Source organism: Mustela erminea, chromosome 18 (genome assembly GCF_009829155.1).
Source record: "Mustela erminea isolate mMusErm1 chromosome 18, mMusErm1.Pri, whole genome shotgun sequence".
In the NCBI taxonomy this organism is placed as follows: domain Eukaryota; kingdom Metazoa; phylum Chordata; class Mammalia; order Carnivora; family Mustelidae; genus Mustela; species Mustela erminea.
Genome location: NC_045631.1, coordinates 10,565,548 through 10,590,263, shown reverse-complemented (window position 1 = coordinate 10,590,263; position 24,716 = coordinate 10,565,548). Strand labels below are relative to the sequence as shown.

At 41.1% G+C, this 24,716-nt stretch overlaps 2 protein-coding genes across 4 annotated transcripts in view; one reads left to right on the top strand and one right to left on the bottom strand.

The window, feature by feature from the left end:
• Positions 1-17,815, top strand: part of ASPA (aspartoacylase) — a 28,597-nt gene extending 10,782 nt beyond the window's left edge. Inside the window, exons 5-8 of one of the 3 annotated variants that reach the window (XM_032320382.1) lie at positions 3,574-3,667; positions 7,735-7,842; positions 12,486-12,595; positions 16,347-17,815. In XM_032320382.1, coding sequence (XP_032176273.1) covers positions 3,574-3,667; positions 7,735-7,842; positions 12,486-12,595; positions 16,347-16,544 — 510 coding nt within the window. In that variant the 3' untranslated portion in view covers positions 16,545-17,815. Of the gene's footprint in view, positions 1-3,573; positions 3,668-7,734; positions 7,843-9,705; positions 9,908-12,485; positions 12,596-16,346 lie in introns of those variants that run through there. The other 2 variants (XM_032320383.1, XM_032320385.1) reach the window with 2 other exon arrangements.
• A 2,516-nt stretch (positions 17,816-20,331) lies between these two features.
• Positions 20,332-24,716, bottom strand: part of TRPV3 (transient receptor potential cation channel subfamily V member 3) — a 36,369-nt gene continuing 31,984 nt past the window's right edge. The window contains exons 18-19 of the mRNA XM_032320365.1: positions 24,000-24,079; positions 20,332-23,708 (exon numbers count right to left, since the gene is read on the bottom strand). Of these exons, the coding sequence (XP_032176256.1) occupies positions 23,611-23,708; positions 24,000-24,079 (178 nt within the window). The 3' untranslated portion in view covers positions 20,332-23,610. The remainder of the gene's footprint in view (positions 23,709-23,999; positions 24,080-24,716) is intronic.

Sequence of the window (24,716 nt, the reverse complement as noted above, 5' to 3'; positions counted from 1 at the left end):
ATTTCTTTGAGGGAGGCTTGGATGGCTATGTGTTTCCCCCTTAGGACCGCTTTTGCTGTATCCCATAGGTTTTGGACTGAAGTGTCTTCATTCTCATTGGTTTCCATGAATTGTTTAAGTTCTTCTTTGATCTCCTGGTTGATCCAAGCATTCTTAAACAAAGTGGTCTTTAGCTTCCAGGTGTTTGAGTTCCTTCCGAACTTTTCCTTGTGATTGAGCTCAAGTTTCAAAGCATTGTGATCTGAGAATGTGCACGGAATAATCTCAGTCTTTTTATATCAGTTGACCATTGGCCACACTAATCCAAAAGAAAAGAGAGAAATCCCAAATTCATAAAATTATGAATGAAAAGGGAGAGATCATAACTAACACCAAGGAAGTAGAAGCAATCATCAGAAGTTATTATCAACAGTTATATGCCAATAAGCTAAGCAACCTAGATGAAATGGATGCATTCCTGAAAAACTATAAACTCCCAACATTGAACCAGGAAGAAATTGACAACCTGAATAGACCGATATTTAGTAACAAGATTGAAGCAGTGATCAAAAACCTCCCAAAAAACAAGAGCCCAGGACCTGATGGATTCCCTGGGGAATTCTACCAAACTTTCAAGAAAAAATAACACCTATTCTCCTGAAGCTGTTTCAAAAAACTGAAGCAGAAGGAAAATTTCCAGACTCTTTCTATGAAGCCAGTATTACCTTGATCCCCAAACCAGGCAAAGACCCTACCAAAAAGAATTTCAGACCAATATCACTGATGAATATGGATGCTAAGATTCTCAACAAGATCCTAGCAAACAGGATCCAACAGCGCATTAAAAAGATTATCCACCATGATCAGGTGGGATTCATTCCTGGGCTACAAGGATGGTTCAACATTCACAAATCAATCAATGTGATAGAACAAATTAATATGAGAAGAGAGAAGAACCACATGGTCCTCTCAATTGATGCAGGAAAAAGCATTTGACAAAATCCAGCATCTATTCCTGATTAAAACGCTTCAAAGTATAAGGATAGAGGGAACATTCCTGAACTTCATACAATCTATCTATGAAAGAACCACAGCAAATATCATCCTCAATGGGAAAAAGCTTGCAGCCTTCCCCTTGAGATCAGGAAGAAGACAAGGATGCCCACTTTCACCACTCTTGTTCAACATAGTATTAGAAGTCCTAGCAACAGCAATCAGACAGCAAAGAGAAATAAAAGGTATCCAAATTGGCAATGAAGAAGTCAAACTCTCTCTCTTCACAGATGACATGCTTCTTTATATGGAAAACCCAAAATACTCCACCCCAAACTACTAAAACTCATACAGCAATTCAGTAATATGGCAGGATCCAAAGTCAATGTACAGAAATCAGCGGCTTTCTTATACACTAACAATGAAAATACAGAAAGGGAAATTAGAGAATCGATTCCATTTACTATAGCACCAAGAACCATAAGATACCTGGGAATAAACCTAACCAAAGAGGTAAAGGATCTGTACTCGAGGAACTACAGAACACTCATGAAAGAAATTGAAGAAGACACAAAAAGATGGAAGACCATTCCATGCTCTTGGATCAGAAGAATAAACATTGTTAAAATGTATATACTGCCTACAGCAATCTATACTTTTAATGCCATTCCAGTCAAAACTCCACAAGTATTTTTCAAAGAGCTGGAGCAAATAATCCAAAAATTTGTATGGAATCAGAAGAGACCCCTAATCGCTAAGGAAATGTTGAAAAACAAAAATAAAACTGGGAGCATCGTGTTACCTGATTTCAAGCTTTACTACAAAGCTGTGATCACCAAGACAGCATGGTACTGGCATAAAAACAGACACATAGACCAGTGGAACAGAGTAGAGAGCCCAGATATGGACCCTCAACTCTATGGTCAAATAAGCTTCGACAAAACAGGAAAAAGTATACAGTGGAAAAAAGACAGTCTCTTCAATAAATGGTGCTGGGGAAACTGGGCAGCTCTATGTAGAAGAATGAAACTCGACCATTCTCTTACACTGTACACAAAGATAAACTTGAAATGGATAAAAGACCTCAATGTGAGACAGGAATCCATCAGAATCCTAGAGGATAACATAGGCAGTAACCTCTTCGATATCAGCCACAGCAACTTCTTTCAAGATATGTCTCCAAAGGCAAAGGAAACAAAAGTGAAAATGAATTTGGGGGACTTCATCAAAATCAACAGCTTCTGCACAGCAAGGGAAACAGTCAACAAAACAAAGAGGCAACCCACGGAATGGGAGAAGATATTTGCAAATGACAGTACAGACAAAAGGTTGATATCCAGGATCTATAATGAACTCCTTAAACTCAACACACACAAAACAGACAATCATATCAAAAAATGGGCAGAAGATATGAACAGACACTTCTCCAATGAAGACATACAAATGGCTATCAGACACATGAAAAAATGTTCATCATCACTAGCCCTCAGGGAGATTCAAATTAAAACCACATTGAGATACCACCTTACACCACTTAGAATGGCCAAAATTAGCAAGACAGGAAACAACATGTGTTGGAGGGGATGTGGAGAATGGGGAACCCTCTTACAGTGTTGGTGGGAATGCAAGTTGGTGCAGCCACTTTGGAGAACAGTGTGGAGATTCCTCAGGAAATTAAAAACAGAGCTTCCCTATGACCCTGCAATTGCACTACTGGGTATTTACCCCAAAGATACAGATGTAGTGAAAAGAAGGGCCATCTGTACCCCAATGTTTATAGCAGCAATGGCCACGGTCGCCAAACTGTGGAAAGAACCAAGATGCCCTTCAGCGGACGAATGGATAAGGAAGATGTGGTCCATATACACTACGGAGTATTATGCCTCCATCAGAAAGGACGAATACCCAACTTTTGTAGCAACATGGACGGGACTGGAAGAGATTATGCTGAGTGAAATAAGTCAAGCAGAGAGAGTCAATTATCATATGGTTTCACTTATTTGTGGAGCATAACAAATAGCCTGGAGGACAAGAGGAATTAGAGAGGAGAAGGGAGTTGAGGGAAATTGAAAGGGGAGGTGAACCATGTGAGACTATGGACTCTGAAAAACAATCTGAGAGTTTTGAAGTGGTGGGGGGTGGGAGGTTGGGGGAACCAGGTGGTGGGTATTAGAGAGGGCACGGAATGCATGGAGCACTGGGTGTGGTGCAAAAACAATGAATACGGTTATGCTGAAAATAAATTTTTTAAAAAAATTTTTAAATAAATAAATAAATAGTAACTGTAGCCAGCATTGAAAACAAAAATAACCAAATCCATCCAGAAGGAAAAATTATTTCCTGTACTTGGATCACGGTCCTCGAGAATTGTTTAATGTACCTTCTACCCAGAAAGCTATGCAGGATTCAATTTTATATGTAATTCATTGGTGTGTTTTCAAGTTACAATAATAACACTGAATCTTAGAGTATTTCATAAAGCTGTCTTGCTAATCTTAGCTGATGTGGGAAAACATATTGAAGGCATTATTGACTCTCCAGTGGAAAGAACAAAGCAAATGGTCTTTGCGTAATAAGAAAGATGTTTTAATTTCTTTTCAGACTTCTTTGGCTCCATTACCCTGCTATGTTTATCTTATTGAACATCCTTCCCTCAAATATGCAACCACTCGTTCTATAGCCAAGTATCCTGTTGGTAAGTCATATTTTCCATTGTCACAACTGCACAAAATGTATCCTAGGTGAAACTCTGAGAAAATTATTTTTTAAGAATAATTATAGCTATCTTGCTAATTATTATGGCTTATAACTATGAGTTAATAAGCAAACTAACTCCAGGCAGGCTCTAATTATATCAAATTTCTTCAATTTCATTGAGCAGCTTTCTGCATTCCAGGAGAGAAACAGTGAGCTGAAGGAATTTGAGTCTTTTATAATGAGCAGTAAACAAGCCTACCTTTTGTCCCTAGAAAGAGATCATCCCCATTTTCCAGGACTGTTCACTATGCAGACATTCTTAAAAAATAATCTGGAACCAGGGCAGTCAGTGTCTTGCTGGGAAGACATGCAGAAACACAAAAGACCCATGAAAAATCTTGTGTCAACATTCTTCTTAGCACCTGCTTTGCATTCATGTCTCCCATAAACTGTTTCCTATCCATTCATTTGTTTGACCTTAATGTTACTTGGCTGTGGATTCATCTTTGCCTTCTAGCAATTTCCAACATGGAGGTTTGCATACTCAATCTCTTTTTTCTGTATTCAACTCTCTTCCTGAGTGACCTACTAACATAGTTGTTTGCAGATAGACTACAATCTTTAAAATTGCTATCACCACTTAAAATCCTTTTTTGTTAGATCTCAGATGGTTTTAAACAAGAGTAATTTAACTTAAAAACAAGTTGTCAAACAATATAAGCAAATTTAAAGTCATCCTCATTATTCAGTTGTTGATAATTAGGTGTAAAATCAGGGATCTCCTGGGGCAGGCTAAGTATCCAAGTATAGGTAATTATTTGAAACAAACAAAATGCTTAACAATAAAGGATAGAGAGCCTATTTCTCTGGGACACCAAATAAATCAAAAGATTTCCACACTTTGAAAAAGCAGTCTTGGTTTGTGATGTTTGTGGGCCAATGCTGTTCTTAGCTAGAACAAATATCTACCAGTATGTTTGGTCCTAAAAAATAAAACCAAATCTTTCAAACATTTTAATATGACAGAGTATTAAGATCATCATCAATAGTTAGAAATACTGTATGTTCTCCCTGCAATTTTGCTATTTGGAATATTTTTATGTCATCCACACATTGGGGGAAAAAAAACCATTTAAGATCAGAGGAAAAAACATCTGCAACTCAACATTTTATTTTATTTTTTCTAAGATTTTATTTATTTACTTATTGGGGGGAAGATCATAAGCAAGGGGAGAGAGAGAAGGAGAGGAGAAGCAGACTCCCTGCTGAGCTGGGAGCCAGATGTGGGGGCTTGATCCCAGGATCCTGGGTTCATGACTTGAGCTGAAGGCAGCCCCTTAACTGACTGAGCCACCCAGGTGCCCCTCAACATTTTATAATACACCTATAACTTTTGCTCATAGAAATTTGCTTTAGCTTCTATTGACCTTCTACAAGGACTCCTTTTGCATTCTTTTGCCAAGGCACCTAAAAAATGGCAGGATGATTCCAGATAAACTTTATTCCAGAAAAAAGCCGTTTGCTTCAGCCAGCCTTAAGCTCATTCCTAGAATCTTCTTCATTTTTGTCTGTATCTCTGTCTATCATGTGTGCATGGGCATGAGTGCACGCACGCACACACACAGAAAAGAAATTAAACAGAATTTTCTACTAACTGTCCCAGGTTGACCATGGCCTCATTAGAGACTCAGAAGATTTAATTTTATGACCATTACTTCTTCAGCTCCACTCAGGACTATGCCATGGCCGTTTTCTACAAATCTAAACATTCTTCTCTGACACAGGATCTTGTGTCAAGGTTAATTGCTGGTTTAGAAAATAAGGCTGCCCTATTATCTTCCACTCAAAATCAGAAAGGGAAAAAACTGTCAATAACTGACTTCTGGGTCAAATACCCACTCCTAACCATCGTATCTTCTCTCCACATAGGACTGTCCCACACCACACCTTCCATCTCCCCCCATCTCCCCCAGAACAAGGAAATGTAGAATATTTTTTGGCTGCAAGAAGCTCAAATGACTTAAGCAATAAGATAAATGTATTATTTTATGTAACAGCTCAACAGCATCATGAGGGGCTAGGTTCTTCTAGACTAAGAAGTCTACCATTGTTAGCATTTTTTTAGCAGCCCCATGGCCACAAGATGTCCACTGTAATTTTAAGCATCATATGCCAACAAGGTAATATCTAGTGAGTGAAAGAAAATTCTTAGGAACTCCCCTGCAGACCTTCTATTATAATCACTTGGTTAGAACTGGGTCACATATCCATTCTTAAATCAGTCCCTAGGGTAATGGGAGTACTCTAATGAGTTATATTATTCCACATTTACACCTGAGCTGGAGAAAAGTTCCCTTACCTGGAAGATTGGACACCCAACCAAAATTAGGACTCTGTTAATGGAAGGAGGTAGAATGGCTTTTGGATGGGTAGCCAACAATGTCTTCAATAGCACAGATGTAGACATGTCCTTGAACATGTTTTCATACATCTGTACAAATCATTTATACACAAGATGCTTACCTTGGCCACACTTATACCACATACTTCAATATATGTCCAAACGTGTATACAAGGAAGCTAAGCATAGGGGCGCCTGGGTGGCTCAGTGGGTTAAGCCTCTGCTTTTGACTCAGGTCATGAGCTCAGGGTCCAGGGATAGAGCTCCACATCTGGTCTCTGCTCAGTGGGGAGCCTGCTTCCCCCTCTCTCTCTGCCTGCCTCGCTGCCTAATTGTGATATCTCTCTCTCTCTCTGTCTCTCTCTCAAATAAATAAATAAAATCTTTAAAAAAAAAAAAAAGAAAGAAAGAAAGAAAGCTAAGCACAACAAATAAAAAATGTTGATCGGGACACCTGCATGGCTCAGTGGGTTAAGCCTCGGCCTTCAGCTCAGGTCATGATCCCAGGGTTCTGGGATCAAGTCCCACATGGGAGTGTCAGAGGGGGGAGTCCTTGCTTGGCGGGGAGCCTGCTTCTCCCCCTCAAATAAATAAAATTCTTTAAAAAATGTAGATCAAATATAGCAAGATTGTGTGAATCAAGAAATGAGAGAAGTGAGTGAAAACAGAATGGGTGAAAAAGAATGTATATGAATACATATGAATCATCTGGAAGAGAATGGATGATATTATACTTGGTAAATGTTTTAAAAGTGGAGGAGGTAAGAATTGGAGGAATAACTGTGTTGGAGGGATAACTATAGGGATTGGAGGGAACAGGAGGGAAGTGACTAGGTATTTGGTGTAAGATTGGATTGGCACTCGGGGCACCTGGGTGTCTCAGTGGGTTAAGCCTCTGACTGACTCAGGTCATGATATCAGGGTCCTGGGATCAAGCCCCACATAGGGCTCTCTGCTCAGCGGGGAGCCTGTTTCCCCTTCTCTCCTGCCTGCTGCTCTGCCTACTTCTGATCTCTCTCTCTGTCAAATAAATAAGATCTTTAAAAAAAAAAAAAAAAAAAGATTGGATTGGCTAGGAGTGAAAAATACAAATTTATTTTAAGGAAAATTAAAACTGTCACTCTATCATGTCAGGATGGGTTGTTATGTAAGGGGAAGTAAGAATGTTGCTCTAGGGTCACGTAGATTGTCATGTTGACTTACATCCATGGCTCTAGAGTTCTGTGACTTAAATGGATGACTTTCCTCCAGTCAAAACTAAATATTAGGTCTATGACAGTTTCTCTTTGTGGCCACTTACTATTTTGTCAATATAAATTTGTCTACTCTGTTTACTAGGTTATGATATTTAAGCATTTTGACAATATTGAAGGAAATTTGAAGAAAAATGACCCCAGGATTTTACTATTCTAATATAACTCTTTGATATTTTTCCATGTTTTTTCCCAGTCTTGATTCATTATGCTTATAGCATGTACATGCAGATGTTCTGCTTTTATTTTTTGCCTAACATTGTCTCAAATATTTTCCATGATGCTACATGGTCTATCTTTTTAATAATTTTAATGATGGGATTATAGGTCTTTATACATTAAAATGATCAATTTTATAATGTGTTGCAATACTCTTTGTATAAATATGACTATTTCCCCTTTTGTACCGAGGTATAGAAGTTGGTCCCCAGCCTCAAGGGGTTCTGAGAGCTGATATTTTGGATCAAATGAGAAAAATGCTTAAACATGCTCTTGATTTTATACATAATTTCAATGAAGGTAAGCCAGAGATAGGAACTGTTTCCTTGTTAGTGTGTGTGTGTGTGTGTGTGTGTGTGTGTGTGTGTGTGTGTGTAAAGAAATCAGAAAAGGGAGCTGAAATGAGCACACAGTGACTTAACCACTGAACACTGAAACAGCAATTGTCAAATTTACCATGCCCATGGTAGTAGATGATTTTTAAAAATGTTATTCACTTCAGCCATTCTTCAGTGACCAGAGTAGACAGTTAAGAAAAGCAGCTACTAAATAAAGCTCTCCAAATAAAATCCTCATTTCCTAATTTCCAGTTTAAAAAGCAAATACTAATTAAAATGTTCAGTAAACATATAAAAAGTTGTCTAATATTACTAGTTATCAGAGAAATGCAAATTAAAATGAGAAACCATTTTCTCCCATTAAAGTGAAAAAAATATTAAAATCTGATAATATTAACTGTTGGTAAGTGTATACAAAAAGAGGATGCTCTCATCCCTGCTGGTTTAAATTGGTAAGGGCACTTTGGAGATAATTTTTACAGTATCCACTTTTTAAAATACACAAATCCTGTGATCCAGCATTTCCATATCTCATAGAAACACAAACACATGCACACCCAATACGACATACACAAGGGTAGGTATCAGTGTCATAGTAACAGCAAAACATAGAAATGACCTGAATGTCGATCCATTGGTGAACAATTAAATAAACTAATGTGGAAAGATCTTCAAAATATATTGTCAATTATAGAAAAGAAGCTACAGACCAAAACATGCAGTATAGAATTTGTTTAGAATAATAATAATAGTAGTAATATTTGTTTAGAATTTGTTTAGAATAATAATAATTTGTTTAGAATAATAATAATAGTAATAAATGCTTGTTAAAATACACCTACACATATATCTTAATACACAGGAAAAGTTCTAGAGGAAAATACACCAAACTGATAACCATGATTATTGGGGAGGGGAGTAAAAAAACAGATTAATTTTGTTTTTATTGTTTTCAAGGTGAATGATGCATTCATTTATTATTTGTGTAATTAAAAAATAATTAAATGGGGCTGGTGGTGGGGTGATATATGGAACTCCACTATCTACTCATTTATTTGGTAAACCTAAAACTGCAGCAAAAAAAGTCTTATGAGTTACTAAAATTACTAAAAAATAATTTTTTTCTTTCAAAAGAATATTTTTTTAATTTAAGTTCAGTTAGCAAACATATAGAACATCATTAGTTTTGAATGTAGTGTTCACCAGTTATCCCAACACTTCACTCCCCTCCCTTCTGCAACCTAGGTTTGTTTCCTGGAGGGAGTCAGGAATCTCTCATGGTTTGTCTCCCTCTCTGATTTTCTCTAAAATTTAAAAATAAAGTATAATTAAAACCAAAGAGACCTGAAACTAATATAACACTGTATATTAATTATCCTGGAATTAAAATTTTAAAAACTTAATAAAATTTTAAAAACTTTTGGGGCGCCTGGGTGGCTCAGTGGGTTAAAGCCTCTGCCTTCAGCTCAGGTCATGATCCCAGGGTCCTGGGATCGAGCCCTGCATCAGGCTCTCTGCTTGGCGGGGAGCCTGCCTCCCACCCCCCTCTCTCTGCCTGCCTCTCTGCCTACTTGAGATCTCTGTTTGTCAAATAAATAAATAAAATCTTAAAAAAAATTTTTTTAATTTTTAAATATTCCTAAAAGAAAGAGAGAGAGAGAAAATCCTACCGAAATAACTATTCCAGAAGGCTGAATTGAAACTGTTGTGGAGTTGGTCATTATAGTGACAAGCCTGGAGAATAGTTCAGTGTCATGGGGGATATAATGCCTTAATGTCAGATTGTGCACCCTACTTCAATCACAGGAATTTCTTTTCTGCTTAGGAATCCTTTGACTCCAAAGTCATAAAGACTGAAAATCAGATTTTTACCACCTTTGTCTGAGGACAGGGTCAATAGCATTGAATGGACCTGGTATTGGGAAGGTCACCACTAATTTACAAGACACCCTTCCAATAATAAGTGTGGGACTACAGTACATTAAGAAATGATGTACCAGGTAGAAGGCCACAAACCTGAGCGAAGAAACATGGTTTCCAAATCAGAGTCCACAGAATCCTACTCCAGGGGTGGGAGTCTCCTAGCCACGCAGTCGCTCTGGGACAGTTCAAGGACAGTTGCTCCAGAGCAGTTCGACTGTTTTATTGCTCTTCCATGTAACATTTCACTTGAGCAAAAGATTCTACAGTTCAGAAATGTTAAACCACTATAACTTTTTAGTTTGGTGGATTTTTAACTAGCATGGAAAGAGCACAATTACCAAAGAATGCTGACAAAGAGATAACCAACCACCTAGAGAAAAATCTCTAGAAATGTGCAGAAGAGCTCTGTCCTTGACTCTGTGCTACACAAAATTGTTAGTAAGTTGGATAAAGATATATGTGACATGCTTATATATAAATGAAAGGTGGCAGGAAGCTTGCAGGAAAATATTTGGGGTCAGGAGGTGGATCCAAAAAGTCCTGACAATCTTTAACAATTGTCTGAAGCAAATGCTTTAAGTTAAATACATTACAGGTACAAAGTTTGTTTTTATGTTTAAAAAAAAAATCCAGGAGGTGATGTTCTCTCTCCTGCATTGAATAAACACCACTTGGGGAACTGTGAATAAATTCTGAGTCCATATTAATGGTTAGCCAATGAGTAAATTAAGAATGGTAAAAGGTTTGAAAACCAAAATAAGAGTAATCCCTGAGACACGCACAGAACTTGAGTTTACAAAGTACCTTCACATAGAACCTCATGAATGTGACCACGTAGGAGTAGTGAATAAGAACATTTAGAGCAGCAAAAGAAGACTTTATATTGGAGTTTTAGAAGTATTATATTGGAAAGCAATTAGACTTGTTTTCTGTGACTGAGGGCAGAGTAGAATCAGCGGGATAGAGTTACCTACAGACATAAATTTCTAATTAACAACACTGACCACACTTTGTGAAGCTGTCCGAGCTAGACTAAGATGACCACCAGTGGGCCAGAAAGAGATGGAGAATACTCAAGCACTGATGAAGTTAGGCATTTGAGCCTCCTTCAGACTCTGAGATTCAAAGTAGCAAAAACATGCTACTTTATTTTTACCACTTTTTCCTTTACTCCCAATGGACCTTCTGCTTTAAAGAGAGGACACCTGATAAGTTTCCATCTTCCCCTGAAAGGTGGAGTAGATTGTAAAAATGGCCACAAATTCTTTCCTTCTCTGCGTCCATGTTCTTACAATGTGCTTTTTTAGATCCTTCTACCAAGAAATGGAGTCTATTTCCCTACCTCCTGAATCTTACATGTTTTGTGCCACAGAAGAAATTTGAAAGGGACTTGCCCTCTGGGGGTTGCTCTCTTGCTCCCCTTGCCAGTATGTGGATCAGCCTGGCCTAGTCTCTTAAATAATGGGAGATTATGAGGCAGAGGACTCAGACACCCTAGCTCTAGCCAATAAGCCTGTCGAATGACAGACATGAGAGTAAGACCATCTTAGATCATCCAGCCCCCAGCTGACCTGCCAGCTTGCCACAAACACATGAGCAAGCCAGTCAGAAATCAGCAAGCCAGCCTAAACCAGACAAACTGCTCAAACAACCCACAGAGTCATGACTAAATTGAAGGTCCTTGTATGACACCATTGCGTTTGGGTCAGTGTGTTAAGCAGCAAAAACTAACTGATACAGAAATGATCACAGGTTACCACATTCCAACCCTGGCTGCACTTTCTGCTCTAAAGACAAAAGAAGGTTTTTCTCTGAGTTGCAACCATAGTGCACTCTGAGCCCTATGTTGGATGAAACTTCATCCTGTTTACTCAGGGTTGCCTGGTATACGTGTACACTACTTCTTTTCCAAGTTTCTGGGCTGTTTGATGTTGCTGCATTTTGGAAGGAGGACCCCACTGTTGGCAGGTTGCCTGTTTCCCTGTGTCTCACAGTACTATTTAAAAGAAGGACCACAATGCTGAAGTCATCTGACCTGCTGTAAGTCCTCCTGAGGTTGTGCGATCAGAGAAAGTCAAAGCTGGAAGGAACCTCCAAGATAAGATCATTCAAAATCTGCATTTGACAGGTGAAGAAAGTGAGCCTCAAGAAGTTAAGTTTCTTGCTCAAGATTACAGAGCTGGATTAAAGCCTGGGTATCTTGACTTCCATCCCAGCCCCTTTTTCTCCCACACTGGCTTCTCAAGTCCTGTTATCTACTTCTATCCATTAGTGTCTTTATGGACAATATACCAATAGGAGTAGTTGGAGAACTTCTTTTGGCCAGATGTTGTTTATGAATATCCTTAACTAAAATGGTAGGTTCTTGTAACTGTCTTCATTTTTTGGTTGTTGTTGTTTTTCCCTTAAAGTGTTAACTTCCTTTTTTTTTCCAAGAGGCATTTTTAGGGGGCGGCTAGGTGGCTCAGTGGGTTAAAGCCTCTGCCTTCAGCTCAGGTCATGATCCCGGGGTCCTGGGATCGAGCCCCTCATCAGGCTCTCTGCTCAGCGGGGAGCCTGCTTCCTCCGCTCTCTGCCTGCCTGCCTACTTGTGATTTCTGTCAAATAAATAAATAAAATCTTTAAAAAAAAAAAAAAAGAGGCATTTTTAGTCATCAAATATACATATTGTTTTCACCATAGGGAAAGAATTTCCTCCATGTGCTATTGAAGTCTATAAAATAATGGAGAAAGTTGATTATCCCAGGAATGAAAATGGAGATATTGCTGCTATTATCCACCCTAAACTGCAGGTAACATTTGCTGTTTCTTTAAAGTATTCAAAATAATGATGCTCCACCTTCCAATAGAACTTTATAGTTTATAAACCATTTTACATACTGTTCTCAAAAACCCTACAGTATAGGTAGGGTATTCAAACCTTCATTCAGTACATATTTACTGAGGAGATCCGTGCTGGCTCTGGGGGTACACAAATACTTTTGTGGTATTTACAAACCAGATATACTAAATGCTAAACTGTGGTTTAGAAATCAAGATAACCAGATGCTATAACAGAATAATGATGTGGGGAGGAAGGGGTCAGGCAAGGCCTCTCAGGGAAGGTGAAATTCCTGCCCAAGTGCAATGGGCAGGAATCAGTGTATCTATTTTAACTTAAGAAAACTGAGGTTCACACAGTCTTCCACTTACGGAATGGATAAGTCACAGGGTAAAAGGCAGAACACAGGGAATATGGTCAATGCTATTGTAATAGCATTGTACTCTGACAGATAGTAGCTACGCTTGGGGTGAGCATAGTATAAAGTATAAACTATGCTGTGCTCCTAAAACTAGTGTAACACTGTGTGTCAACTACATTCAAAAAAAATTTTTTTAAAGAAAACAGAGGCTCAGAAGTTAGATCTTCCCCATAGTCTGTAGCTATCCGTGGCAGATCTAGAACTAATGTTCTCTGCAGTTTGATCACATTGCTGCCACCTCCCTGCACTCCGTACTGAATAAGTTAGAGCAGAGCCTTCAAATTTCTTCCTTCGCAATGTTTTCGGCCACATTCTTCACTCTCCTCAGAACCCTAGTATCTGTTCCTTGTCTGGCTTGATCAATTGTGGCATAGTTAAGGGAGAAGAAAAGGCTCTTCAGAGAGTTGAAAGCTGAGATAGGCAAGAAAAAGGTAGAAAAAAGGAGGAACAAAGATTCCAAAAAGCTAAAACATCCATTCCCATGTGAGTACCCTACTCACCCTTAGACATCAGAGATGGAAGAGACCTGGTGGATTATCTAATGTGGGGCTTTCAGCTCTGGCTACACATTGCCTAGAGAGCTTTTGAAAAATAATGATGCCAGGATCCCTCTCAGATAATCTGATCTTGTTGGCCTGAGTAATCAAGTGGAGAACCACTGATCCAGTTCAGATTCCTATTTAATGACCCTAATACTAGTCATCCAGACTTACAACTTAAAAAAGTAGCCTGCCCAGAAATACAAATAATTGGAACAAATTGTGCTGGGTGCCTTTGTGTGATCCAGGTAGACAGCAGAAGGAACCTTGGGCAGTGATTTAAAGGAAAGAAAAATAAAGAGAGGGAGAAAGAGGAAGTCCTACAGATAACAAAAATAGCAAGTCCAGAAACAGAAGCCAAGATGTTGATGTCCTAACTGACTACAACACAGGATTTTTTAAAGAACTTTTATTCCTCGGGGATCCTTGAATAGTACAAAAATCATTGTGGGGAGGCCGAGAAGTGAGGCAGAGAATAGTTAACAAACAGGGTTAGTGGTAGGTGTTGAAAGGAAGGTTAGTGTTGTTCTCCGATGGCTCTGTATCCTACAAGGAAAAGTGATTCATTAGTTATTGCAGAAAATATATTTGAATGACTAAGCCTATTCTGGGCCCTGAGATTCAAGATAGACAAAGTCCCCATGGAGCTTCCATACCAAGCAAGGGAAAACACACCATGAATAAGTAAACAATACATAAACCAGTTCATTTCAAATTGTAATGAGTACTATAAAAGAAATAAACAGAATAATAGAGGCTAGCAGATGGTTCCTATTAGATGAAATGGTCTGAAAGAGCCATCTCTGAGATGACGGCATTGAAGCTGGATCCTGGACCACGAGAAGTCAACCACGTGAAAAACAAGTCCAAAGGCCCTGGGGCTGGAAGAAACTTGGAGTGTTTGACGACCAGCAAGACCAGTGTCAGTGTAGAGTAGGGGGTGAACAGAGAGGACAATAGGTCCTGGAGCTAAAGACACAGTCCAGGTTTTATGCTAAGAGTGATGGTTCTTAATCAGGATGTTCACTGGAGTGACCTCAAGGATGTACCCCCAAATGCTGGGAGCCCATTACAAAAGCACCAACACAGTGCTTCTCAAACTTAGACCACAGGAGGCATGCCTTGGTGGCCCAGTGGGTTGAGCATCTCTGCCTTCGGCTAAGGTCATGATCTCAGACTTCTGGGATCGAGTCCCATGTCAGGTTCCTTTCTCAGTTGGGAGTCTGCTTCTCCCTCTGCCTTCTCCTCCCCCAGTGCTTTCTCTCTCTGTCAAATAAATAAATAAAATCTTAAACAAAACAAAACTTAGGCCACAGTAGAATAACCTGAGGAGCTTTGAAAAATCTTGATTCCCAGGTCCCATCCTCGGAGATTCTGATTTTTAATTCATCAAGGTGGGCACCGGATATCAGTTAGGCTCACCAGGTGATTTTCCCCTGGCTCCAGTCTGGGTAGCCCTGCCTGACCTTAGCATCACTTGCAGGTGTGGCAAAGCAGCTGTGTCACTTGTTCCAGAGGCACATCTCTGGCTGCAAATCACTGGTCCAGAGCAGCTTTTCACACGCTGTCCTACAGAGTCACCTGGGACTTTGAAAAACAAAACCAGCCAGCAGGGAACTCTAAATAGTGAAGCGAGGGAAGGGTGTGATGGAATCATGCACCTTCATTCCACATTCTGTGCTGACCTGACTCTCTACTGTATATACCCAACACATAGAACAGTGCATAAAAATGAGTAAGTTTTACTCTCTGTAGATTTTGAAATAAATGTTTTTAAATTAATGGCACCTGAGCCCCACCCTTGAAATTGTAGTTTTATGTATCTGTGGTACAGGCAGCCCTTCTACTCATCTATATTTTGTAAACATCCCAGGTGATTATAATGTGCAGTCGTGGTTGAGAAAATTGCCATAATGCAGTGCTTCCCAAACTTTAATGTTGTGCATGTAAATATCTGGAGATTTGTTAACATGAAGATTTCGATTTAGCAAGTTTGCAGTGGGGAATGAAATTGTGCTTTTCTACTAAACTCCCATGTGCTGCTGGGAGATGTTAGAAGTGCAGACTCATGGGCTCTGCCCCAAACCCATAGAATCCAAATCTGCATTTTAACAAAATCCATACACCACGTGCAAACATGTCCAAGTTTGGGAAGAACTGGTTTAGGGTTCCTGTGGTGTGACAGCATTGGGGTTTGAGGGCTCAGAGGTCCAGATCCCTGGTGTGGGACATTTCAGATAACTCAGTTTTTACCACGGAGTACGCTCACCTTATCCTAGATTTGCCCAGCCCACCCCCACTGTCTATGCTCGAAGCCCATCGAAGTAGAATCCTTTCGCAGGCAGGCACAATGGTACCATTTTCACATCCCCAGCAGTATAACGCCCAGCATACTGAAGGGTCTTAATGGTATTTCCTAAATTTTGCTGAACAGGTAGAATATACACTTAGAGAGACACATGTTATTTTTGTCCTTTCATACTCTAAATCTCCTTGGCAACATTCAAGACAAACTTGGTATTGAGGCAAACTCTAATTACATGTATCAGTTATAAAAATTAAATGCGAACTCTTAAAACTGCAGCCCAAAGTAATGGTTCGGCCTCGGTTTAGTGAGATCATGGTGTGCTTCCTTACACATCTGTCCGGTATCTCCTTATTTATACGGTGCTGCAATCTGTTAGTTGTCTAGAGCCTGGCTTAAACCTTTAAAAACAAGGGAAAAAATCAAATGTAACTTACGTTATTTTGTTTCCTGAGAGGATCAAGACTGGAAACCGCTGCACCCTGGGGATCCTGTGTTTTTAACTCTTGACGGACAGATAATTCCATTGGGCGGAGACGATACTGTGTACCCAGTGTTTGTAAATGAGGCTGCATATTATGAAAAGAGAGAAGCTTTCGCAAAGACAACCAAACTAACACTCAGTGCAAAGAGTATTCGCTCCTCTTTACATTAGGAATCACTTCTAACCCCCTCTACCAGTCTGTAAGCTCTTGAAGGGCAGGATCGTGCCTTCTTCAGCTTCATACCTGTAGCACCTAGTCCAGTGCCTTGCACACAGTGGGCATTGAGGCAGATTTTCTGAATGAATGAATGATGAGTATCTTTAAAAGTATCATATTGCATAGGTAGCTTATTCAAAGAGGTGCACTTCTTATTTCTGCATAGCTCCTTATATATTACACTTGGATAGTTTAAGATTCTGAATAAAACCACCTTTAAATTCACATTTCAAAATTGAAATGGATATTTTCTTAAAAAGTTATTAATTTGAGCATAGAATTAAACGTGTTTTCAAGTAATGTAGAAATGCTACTAGAAACTAATGATGCAGACTTGGCTATTTTTAAATTTTTCACATTTGAATTAATGATAATATATTAAGTATCCCATCTGTAAAGTTTACCAATAGTTGTGATATCCATAGGAGGTCTATAATTGCTCTTTTGAAGATGAAATGTGAACAAGAAATGAGGGCTGATTAGAAACTGAATGGACCTCTGTCCACAGAAAGACAGTAACCCCCACACAGCATCGCTGCTCTCACATGGTTGCTTGTTCCGCGCTGACCTCCGGGAGTGGGGAGCCTCCTCCAGACATCTCACAAGCCCCTTGGGAAGCTAACATCCCTTCCCAACTTGGGAAAATCTGGAAGAGGCATAGTCCTCCAACTGTCCCTTCTCAGTTTGAAGGAATGCACTTGCCTTTGTCCCCAGCCAACACGTGAGGAAGTCTTTGGGCTCCTACAGCGTAGGTGGTGAAGACAGAAATAGCAGAGGGCAGTGGACCCTCGTGGAAATGTGACCCAAACTCATGTCTCTGATCAAATGCGTTCTTTCAAGAAAGCGCCCTTGACTGAAGTGCCCAAAGCCCTCTCCTCTCTTGATTTTTCTCCTCAAAGTTCTCCCTCTGCCTCCAGCCCCTACAGGAACCGCGCCTGCCTCCTCTCTTAGGCCCCCACAGCCAAGTTCAAAAGAGTTTTTATCCTATGATTTGGACCCAAATGAACCCATGTTTATGGTTTCAAATATATGTACCAAAATCATACTAATATTATTGGAAACAAAGATATCTCATTCTTCCAGAGCAAACCCCATTAAGCCAATTTCAGTTTCATATTCAGTGTTTTATAAAGTGCAAGGAAACTGTTTCTAAATTTTTCAGCACCAATATTTTTGTACTTTGCCAAAATGATTTTGTATTGAAATAAACTCTCTTCCTTCTGAATTCTGAAGTAAAAATTCAATTTATCAACGAGCTTTCATACCTAACAAGTTTTACCAATCTTCCTTCCCCCACTGTGAAAATGCCTTCTGTTTTATGTCCGAGTCCAGTTTTTCTGGGTCAGTTTTTTCCAGATGTAAATGTTGACCAGAGTCCTTTTACTCTTCCATCAAATTTTAGTCACCTATAAAATTTTACCAATGCAAAGTCTTATTTATTCTGACTCAGTATTTACTGAATTCAGAGTTTCTAAATTCGATGTGATTTTTTTAAAAATCTGGAGCATAGTGCTGTTTGGTTTTAGCCACTTTCAGTTTTGTTCTGTTTTGATTATTTCTAAGAGTCTGCACACTCGGTGTTTGCATTTGTAAAATGGGGGTGATCATAATAGTGTCCCTCTCTCGGAATTATTATAGAGAATAAGTGAGCTGATACAGACAAGTACGCAGCACAGTGCCCAACACAGAATAACAGGTTATTCGAGTTCAAATTCCTAATACAAGAGGCCTTTTATGATGTATTGTTCTCTCCCCCACAACCTCTCTCGGTGCTTTGCCTTTCAGGTCCTCTCTGTTCTAGCCCGTTTCACATTGTTCTGTTCCTGTCCGCCCTCGCACAGACGGGTCCTTGCACTCAGAATTCTCTCCCTGCTTCCTCTCCCCTCACCCCCCGTCGGCCCTCGCTCTAGCTAATTCCTCCTCTTCCTTCAAAATGCTCCTTAACTCTCCTTTCATCTTAAAGACTTTTTGGCCTGCCCCTCTGCCCCCCTCTGCTTTCATCCCATCTTGAAGACATTACCGATATCTCTTCCAGTGTCTGCAATCTGTAAGTGCCCAGTAGCGTTTAGTCGCCCGAGTGTGCTTAAACATCCCTTCTCTACTGAAGTGTCTTCATATCCCACCAATGTCCTGGCCTTCTTTCCTTCTCTCCCAGCCACTCCCCGAGCATGCCCATCACTCTCAATTGGAATTCACTTCATGGTACACTCTTCAGACATTACTGTGTCCCACAGGATGGCGGGGAGAACACATACCCTTTTAAGCCTGCAACCCTATCGCAAAAACAGAGGAATGTTCAGATTTCATCATTCCTCTCTGTAAAGTCTTTTAGTAGCTTCCTCTAAGCTTGATATGAAAGCTGAACATGTCCTATGTGCTCTGGCCTCTGCCTACCTCTCCAGCCCTATTTCATGTCACTTGTCCCTTTGTTCCCAGCAGTTTGGCCCCACAGATTCCTCCAGCCTCAGCTGCATCAGGCTCCCTAGCACCTTAAGGTCTTTGCCCACATTGCTCCCTCTTCTTGAAGCCCCTCCCACCCATAAACTCCCTTTTCCTGGATGAGACGTATTCTTAAATGTGACCCAGGCTAGGCTAGCACGACGGACTAGCACTAACTAGTAAACCTCAGACAACCTGGACCCATGGCCCAAGAAAAAAACATTGTGACCTTTACGTATCATTCCATGTCTCTCCAAGTCTCCGTTTCTCCACTTGTTAAATGGGGATATAACACTCATCAAACCTATAACACTGTGTTATTAAGAAAACCAGTGTGACAGGAAAAGCTTTATAAATAAGAAATATATCATCCTAAAGGCTTAAGTTGCAATACACCTTTTGGAAGGTAACTTTGTACAATGTTGAGAACCATAAAACTGTTCATATCCATTGACCTAGACATCCCACTCCCAGAATATATCCTATTAAGCGGGGTTTCCACCCTTTTTCTATCAGTCCACCCAGAACATTCCCATGGATAGCACATTCCTAGATTAGAAACTGAAGCTTATTTGAGTTAGGATGTAGATTACGTACAATTCCCATTTCTTTGCCTTTCAAGAAGACACATCCCAGTGAAGGATGCTGCTCTAGGAGTTATTTGGATTATGTTAATAATCTACCCAAATGCAGCCGATCACTGATTAATAAATTGTTTGCAAGTTCTGAAACCCATCAAGACACAGCAGTGTCTTGGCATTCAAGTTAAAAACTGCCATCCTTGTGAAATAACAAGAGAATTTTAGAAATGACTATACATATGAGTTGGCCAGTAATGATAGTAATATCACTACCTCCTCACAAAGGTCCTGTGAAGTGGACAGAAGGGATTTATACTTTCTGATCTCTATGTGGAGCCATGGTTTTATAGCCACACTAAATAAATTGATAGGCAGCAGGACATGGTAGACAGAGCACTGCTTGGGGGTCATGAAAGCCTGAACCGCTGACATTTTCTGGCTGTGATACTTTGGGCATGTCATTTCAACTCCCTTAGTCCCTCTTTACTCAAACTGGTTCTAGAGTTGTTGCATGGTTCAGCTAGAGTATTGGACATCGATACATTGTGAGATGTAAACGCTGTTCAAAGGTGACCTGTCTCAGTATGCTGACTCTGTCCCTGAGTTGAGACCAGTATTTCAGGTCTTTCCTTTTGCCTTAGATTAAGCAACACTCTAGGATTCCTAGTTGGACTTCATAGTAGCATACGTAAGATAAAGGATAAACTACAATCATAGCAAGGCAAAATAAATATTTATTAGAAATCATGAGAGCATTTCTTCAATGGCATTAAAATGTTCTTACTCTATTTATGATTTTCACACACACACAACACTAAGAACAAGTATGTGAATTAAAATTGACAAGGATTAGGCACATTCAATAAGAACAAGCTGTTAATTCTATGTTTGGAACCAAGATCACAGTATAAACATGTAAATCAGTGCAAAACTCAAGTATGGCTTACAGGCCAGGAATACGGCCCATCCACCTGGGCCCCGCCCAGAGCAAAAGGACACAGTTAAACCAGGCCTTGAGGAAGGAAAGGAACTTCAATAATACTGGGCTCTCTCAGGCAGGAGCCTTCTAAGAGCTTAATTACTTCACAGTAATTCACACCTTCTGCTACATCCCAGAGAGGAAGGTAAGCAGCATTTTTATTCCAGGTGCATTCATCACATAATGTGTAGAATAACAGATTCCTCCTGAGGCAGTTTAGCCAAAGGAAAACTCCTAGCCAAAACCATTATCTGAGCATGGGGGATTCCATCCCTGGAAAAATGCCTATCCCTTAAATTACTGAAATGTAAATCCTGAAGTTTTAAGAAGTCCTGATATGCCAGTGGATTCGGTGTGATGTGGGGTGTGTGTGTGTGTGTGTGTGTGTGTATGGTTTGTGCACACCCATGTGCACACTTGAGTTTTAAACCTGTCCTGGGGATCACTGGGACAATGTAGACTGTCAACATGAATCATCTGAGCAAAATCCCTTAGCCCCCTGACGTAATATATGTGGCAACCAAAAGGCAGGCTCAAATTTACTGAATAACTATGTTGAAACTGTCCTGGGAGAAACCTGTGGCCCAGGAGTCAGAGCACTCTGGCTCCAGCAGTTCTGATGTGACTTCCCACATGGCTGTATGGCTTTAAGCAAGTCCACTTTCTTTTCTGGTCTTTAGTTTTCAGGTATAAAATAAGGGAACTGATTCTTTCAAACCAATGATCTTTGACTCATTGCTTCCTTTCGCCTTGGTAAGCCCACCCAGACTCAGATGACCTTGGCTGAAAGTCTTTCAGGGATGAATACGGTACAGAAAATGCCCCTGCCAACAAATTCCATCCAGATCCACAGATAACAGCTCTTCAGATGTGTGAGAGGAACAAGGTCCCATTATTGATTTCCATTCGCCTCACCCCGCAGTCCTTGTTCAAGTGGGAAATGGAGAGCTGTGCAACTTCATCCATTCCTATCCAAATCAAAACAATCCTGGAGTTCCCAGATCATGGCACCATGGATCCCAATGGCTGCCCTTCAGACCAGGACATCTGCTCTGGATATTCACAAGTAGGGAACTCCAGACACAGGATGCTGACCTCCAGGCTAAAAGGACCTCACAGTCCATCTGACTGTGATCCTTAACAACATGCCTAATGAGTTCTGCTTAAACATCTTCAATATCTGGAGCATTTGCTAGACTGGAGGGAACCAAAATCTTTGTCCTTGAAATTTCCTTTGGCACTGTTTCTGCCCATCTGGAACACAGGTGCTCTTCCTGCCTCCAGGACAACCCTTCTCCCTCAATCATCTGTTTCCAGAGAACAGACGTCATCCCTGCTACCCCTGCTCACACCAGAGCTTGATCTGAGCACCACAGCTTAGAGCCCTGGTCAGCTTCAGCTGGGAGTACGGGGGCTACAGCGAAGTGTGCAGGCCTCAGGCTCATCCTAGACCCACCCCACCTCTCTCATCCCCAGCTCATCAGGGACACAAAGGCCAAGTGTCCACTCACCCAGGGAAGCTGGCACACAGAGCAGCCCAGAGTGGAGAGAAGGGCCCAGAGTGGCCCAGAGTGCTTGGCTCACACTCCTCAGTTTGCCTCAAGCCAGTTTCACTAGCCAATTGCCAAGTTGTCTAAAAGGCCAAATTTATTTTTACGCCCTTTAAAATTCAAACTCGTGGTCAATACCTTGATAATCCCGCCTCTAAAAACTCTCACATGAATCCTTTGACCGGATTCCCAAGGCAGAGCAGATTTTATAGTCGTTTAAGTTCCAGTAATCCGGAAGAAGTCTCCCATTCCCACTTCACCTCTGCCTCAGACTGACTCTGCGTAATTTCAGGGGGAGAAAAATCAGAGGATGAGGCTCTGAAAAGAAGCCCTATGTTTTGGCAAACACTCCTTTCTCACACTCCCTCTCTTCAGCCTCAAAATTCACAGTTAACAAAAACACTTAATACCAGAGCATTCTGGGTATTTGGTTAAATTCCTCCAATAAGAAGTACTGATATGTAATAGTAACCTCTGAGATTTAAGACCATGGAAACAGAGCAGCTGCTATTTCTATATCAGAAGAAGCCCCGCTCCCAGCTGGGAGGCATGCATGACCGCAGGGCCAGAGCGAGGACAAGAGCCAAGCTCTGCCACCCAGGTCACAGCAGCCCACGCAGGCCCTGCCTGGCACGTCTCATGTGGACTTTTGTGTCCGTAAAGAAAAGCTTTTTGTCCCTGCTCTGGCCACGCTGAGACCAAGTATATAATACTTATATCCAGCCCCAAATCCCCCAATCTGTTTCTCAGCTTTTAAAATCACATACTTCATCTGAAGTAACTTTCGTTCAAAAACTGAAATGTTTTTTCTCTATTGAAAATAAAAACCCTGTGTTAATTACTCTACTAAAAATGTCTCTTAGTTTGAGACAGTTCGAGCCTTGGGGTACCAAGGCACTCATTCCAAGGGTAGTTTCCTGTTCCCGGAAGGGTCCAGAAGAGCATTTCCAGAGCTCAGTCCCTTCGACCCTCAGGACGCCCGACTTAGTTCAGTCCTGTTTGTTCTGGGATGGGATAGGATCAAGAACGGCTTAAATTCAGGAGACCCAGTCCCAGTAAGGGAGACAGTGGGAAGTGAGGGCTGGGGCTGGGGGCTGTCGAGGAGATGTTGGCAGGAAGGAAGTTCTGCTCCTCAGGCCTCTGCCCCTTCCCTGCCACCCCTTTCTCCCAGCCAAGCTGTCCTGCAGTTGGTGAGCCCAGACCTTCGCCCTGGACTTCAAGGACTCCTAGCCATGGGTTTACACAAACCCTTCGCTGAGTAAAAAATAAATAAATAAATAATCCAAGGTGTTTCCCATTCAAACAGACTGACAGCTGCCTCTTAGCTCAGCCACCACTTGGCATGAGGTTGTTTTCCACTTCTGGGCATGCAGTGCAAGGCCACGTTCTGCTGTAGGCCCTTAGCACGGAGTCCAGGACCCAGACAGCAGTGTCAGACAGCCCAGGCTCACAGCAGCTCTGGATTTTGCTTCTACACCGAAGTTTCCGGAAACTCATCTATTTCATCAAATGCGTTGAGGGTGGTTTTGCTGTTGCTTCTGGAAGAATCTTGGATTTTGCCGAAATCTGCTTTCAAAACAAAACAAAACAAAACACCAAAATCACTATTTTAGCAAGGTGGTGCTCTGTAATGTGGGATTCCATGTCTAGCACACCACCTCATTCTTTTATCCCCACCTGATTGTTCAAAGTTACTCCTACCAGGGATATAAAATGTCACAGCTGAAAGGGGCCTGAGAACCCATTTAATTCAACCTCCTATTTTGCAGACGGGGAAAATCACGGCCCTCAGACAGCAGTTTGCCCATGGTCACGTGGTCAGACAGGCATGGCCAGCACACTTTGAGACAGCAACGGTACCTGTCCGTCTCACGGGCCCCGGGTCTTCGTTGAGGAAGGAGACATGTGTTTTCCATTCAGTCCACTTCACCTCATTGATCCTGCAAGTGTGTGATAATCATTCTCACTTCTCAACTGCACCTCATTAAATGCAAACAACTAGCATGACATTTGGAGTGGTCTAAATAGCTCCCTTTCTTTCCATCCCAGGGATCTGGGACTCCCACCTCACATGGTCATTCAGCAGTTTGGGGGTTTAAAATTCCCCATCTTCCCAGCCCTCAGGGATCAGTCCGCTCCCAGTGTGTGGGGCCCAGAAACTCAGAGAGGTGTCAAGGGGACATTTTCAGACCACAACAGCTGTGCCTTACTGCCGAGAGGCAGTCCATGGGGAAGGAGGGGGAGAGGGCCGAGGCTGAGATGTGACAGTGTGAGGATTAAACTTATAGAAGTTTAGAAGCTTAAGGTTCAACTAGAGTTAAGGTTGCACTAGGAGAATGCAGTTAAGGTTCAGATCCCAATAAGAGTGGGTAGAGTCTAAGGTGCTAGATTGCAACAGAGGCAGTGGTTTGGCTGAAGTTCACATTCAGGGAGCAGCTCTAGAATCAGGGGGTGAACATTAGAGATATTCGTCAGGGTAAGCGTTATAGAGCTGGAAACGGTGGTTTCCACAGCGTGGGACTTTCAGTCAGAGAAGCTGGGCACGGTGAGGTAGACATGGAAGGCATCCATTAGGTC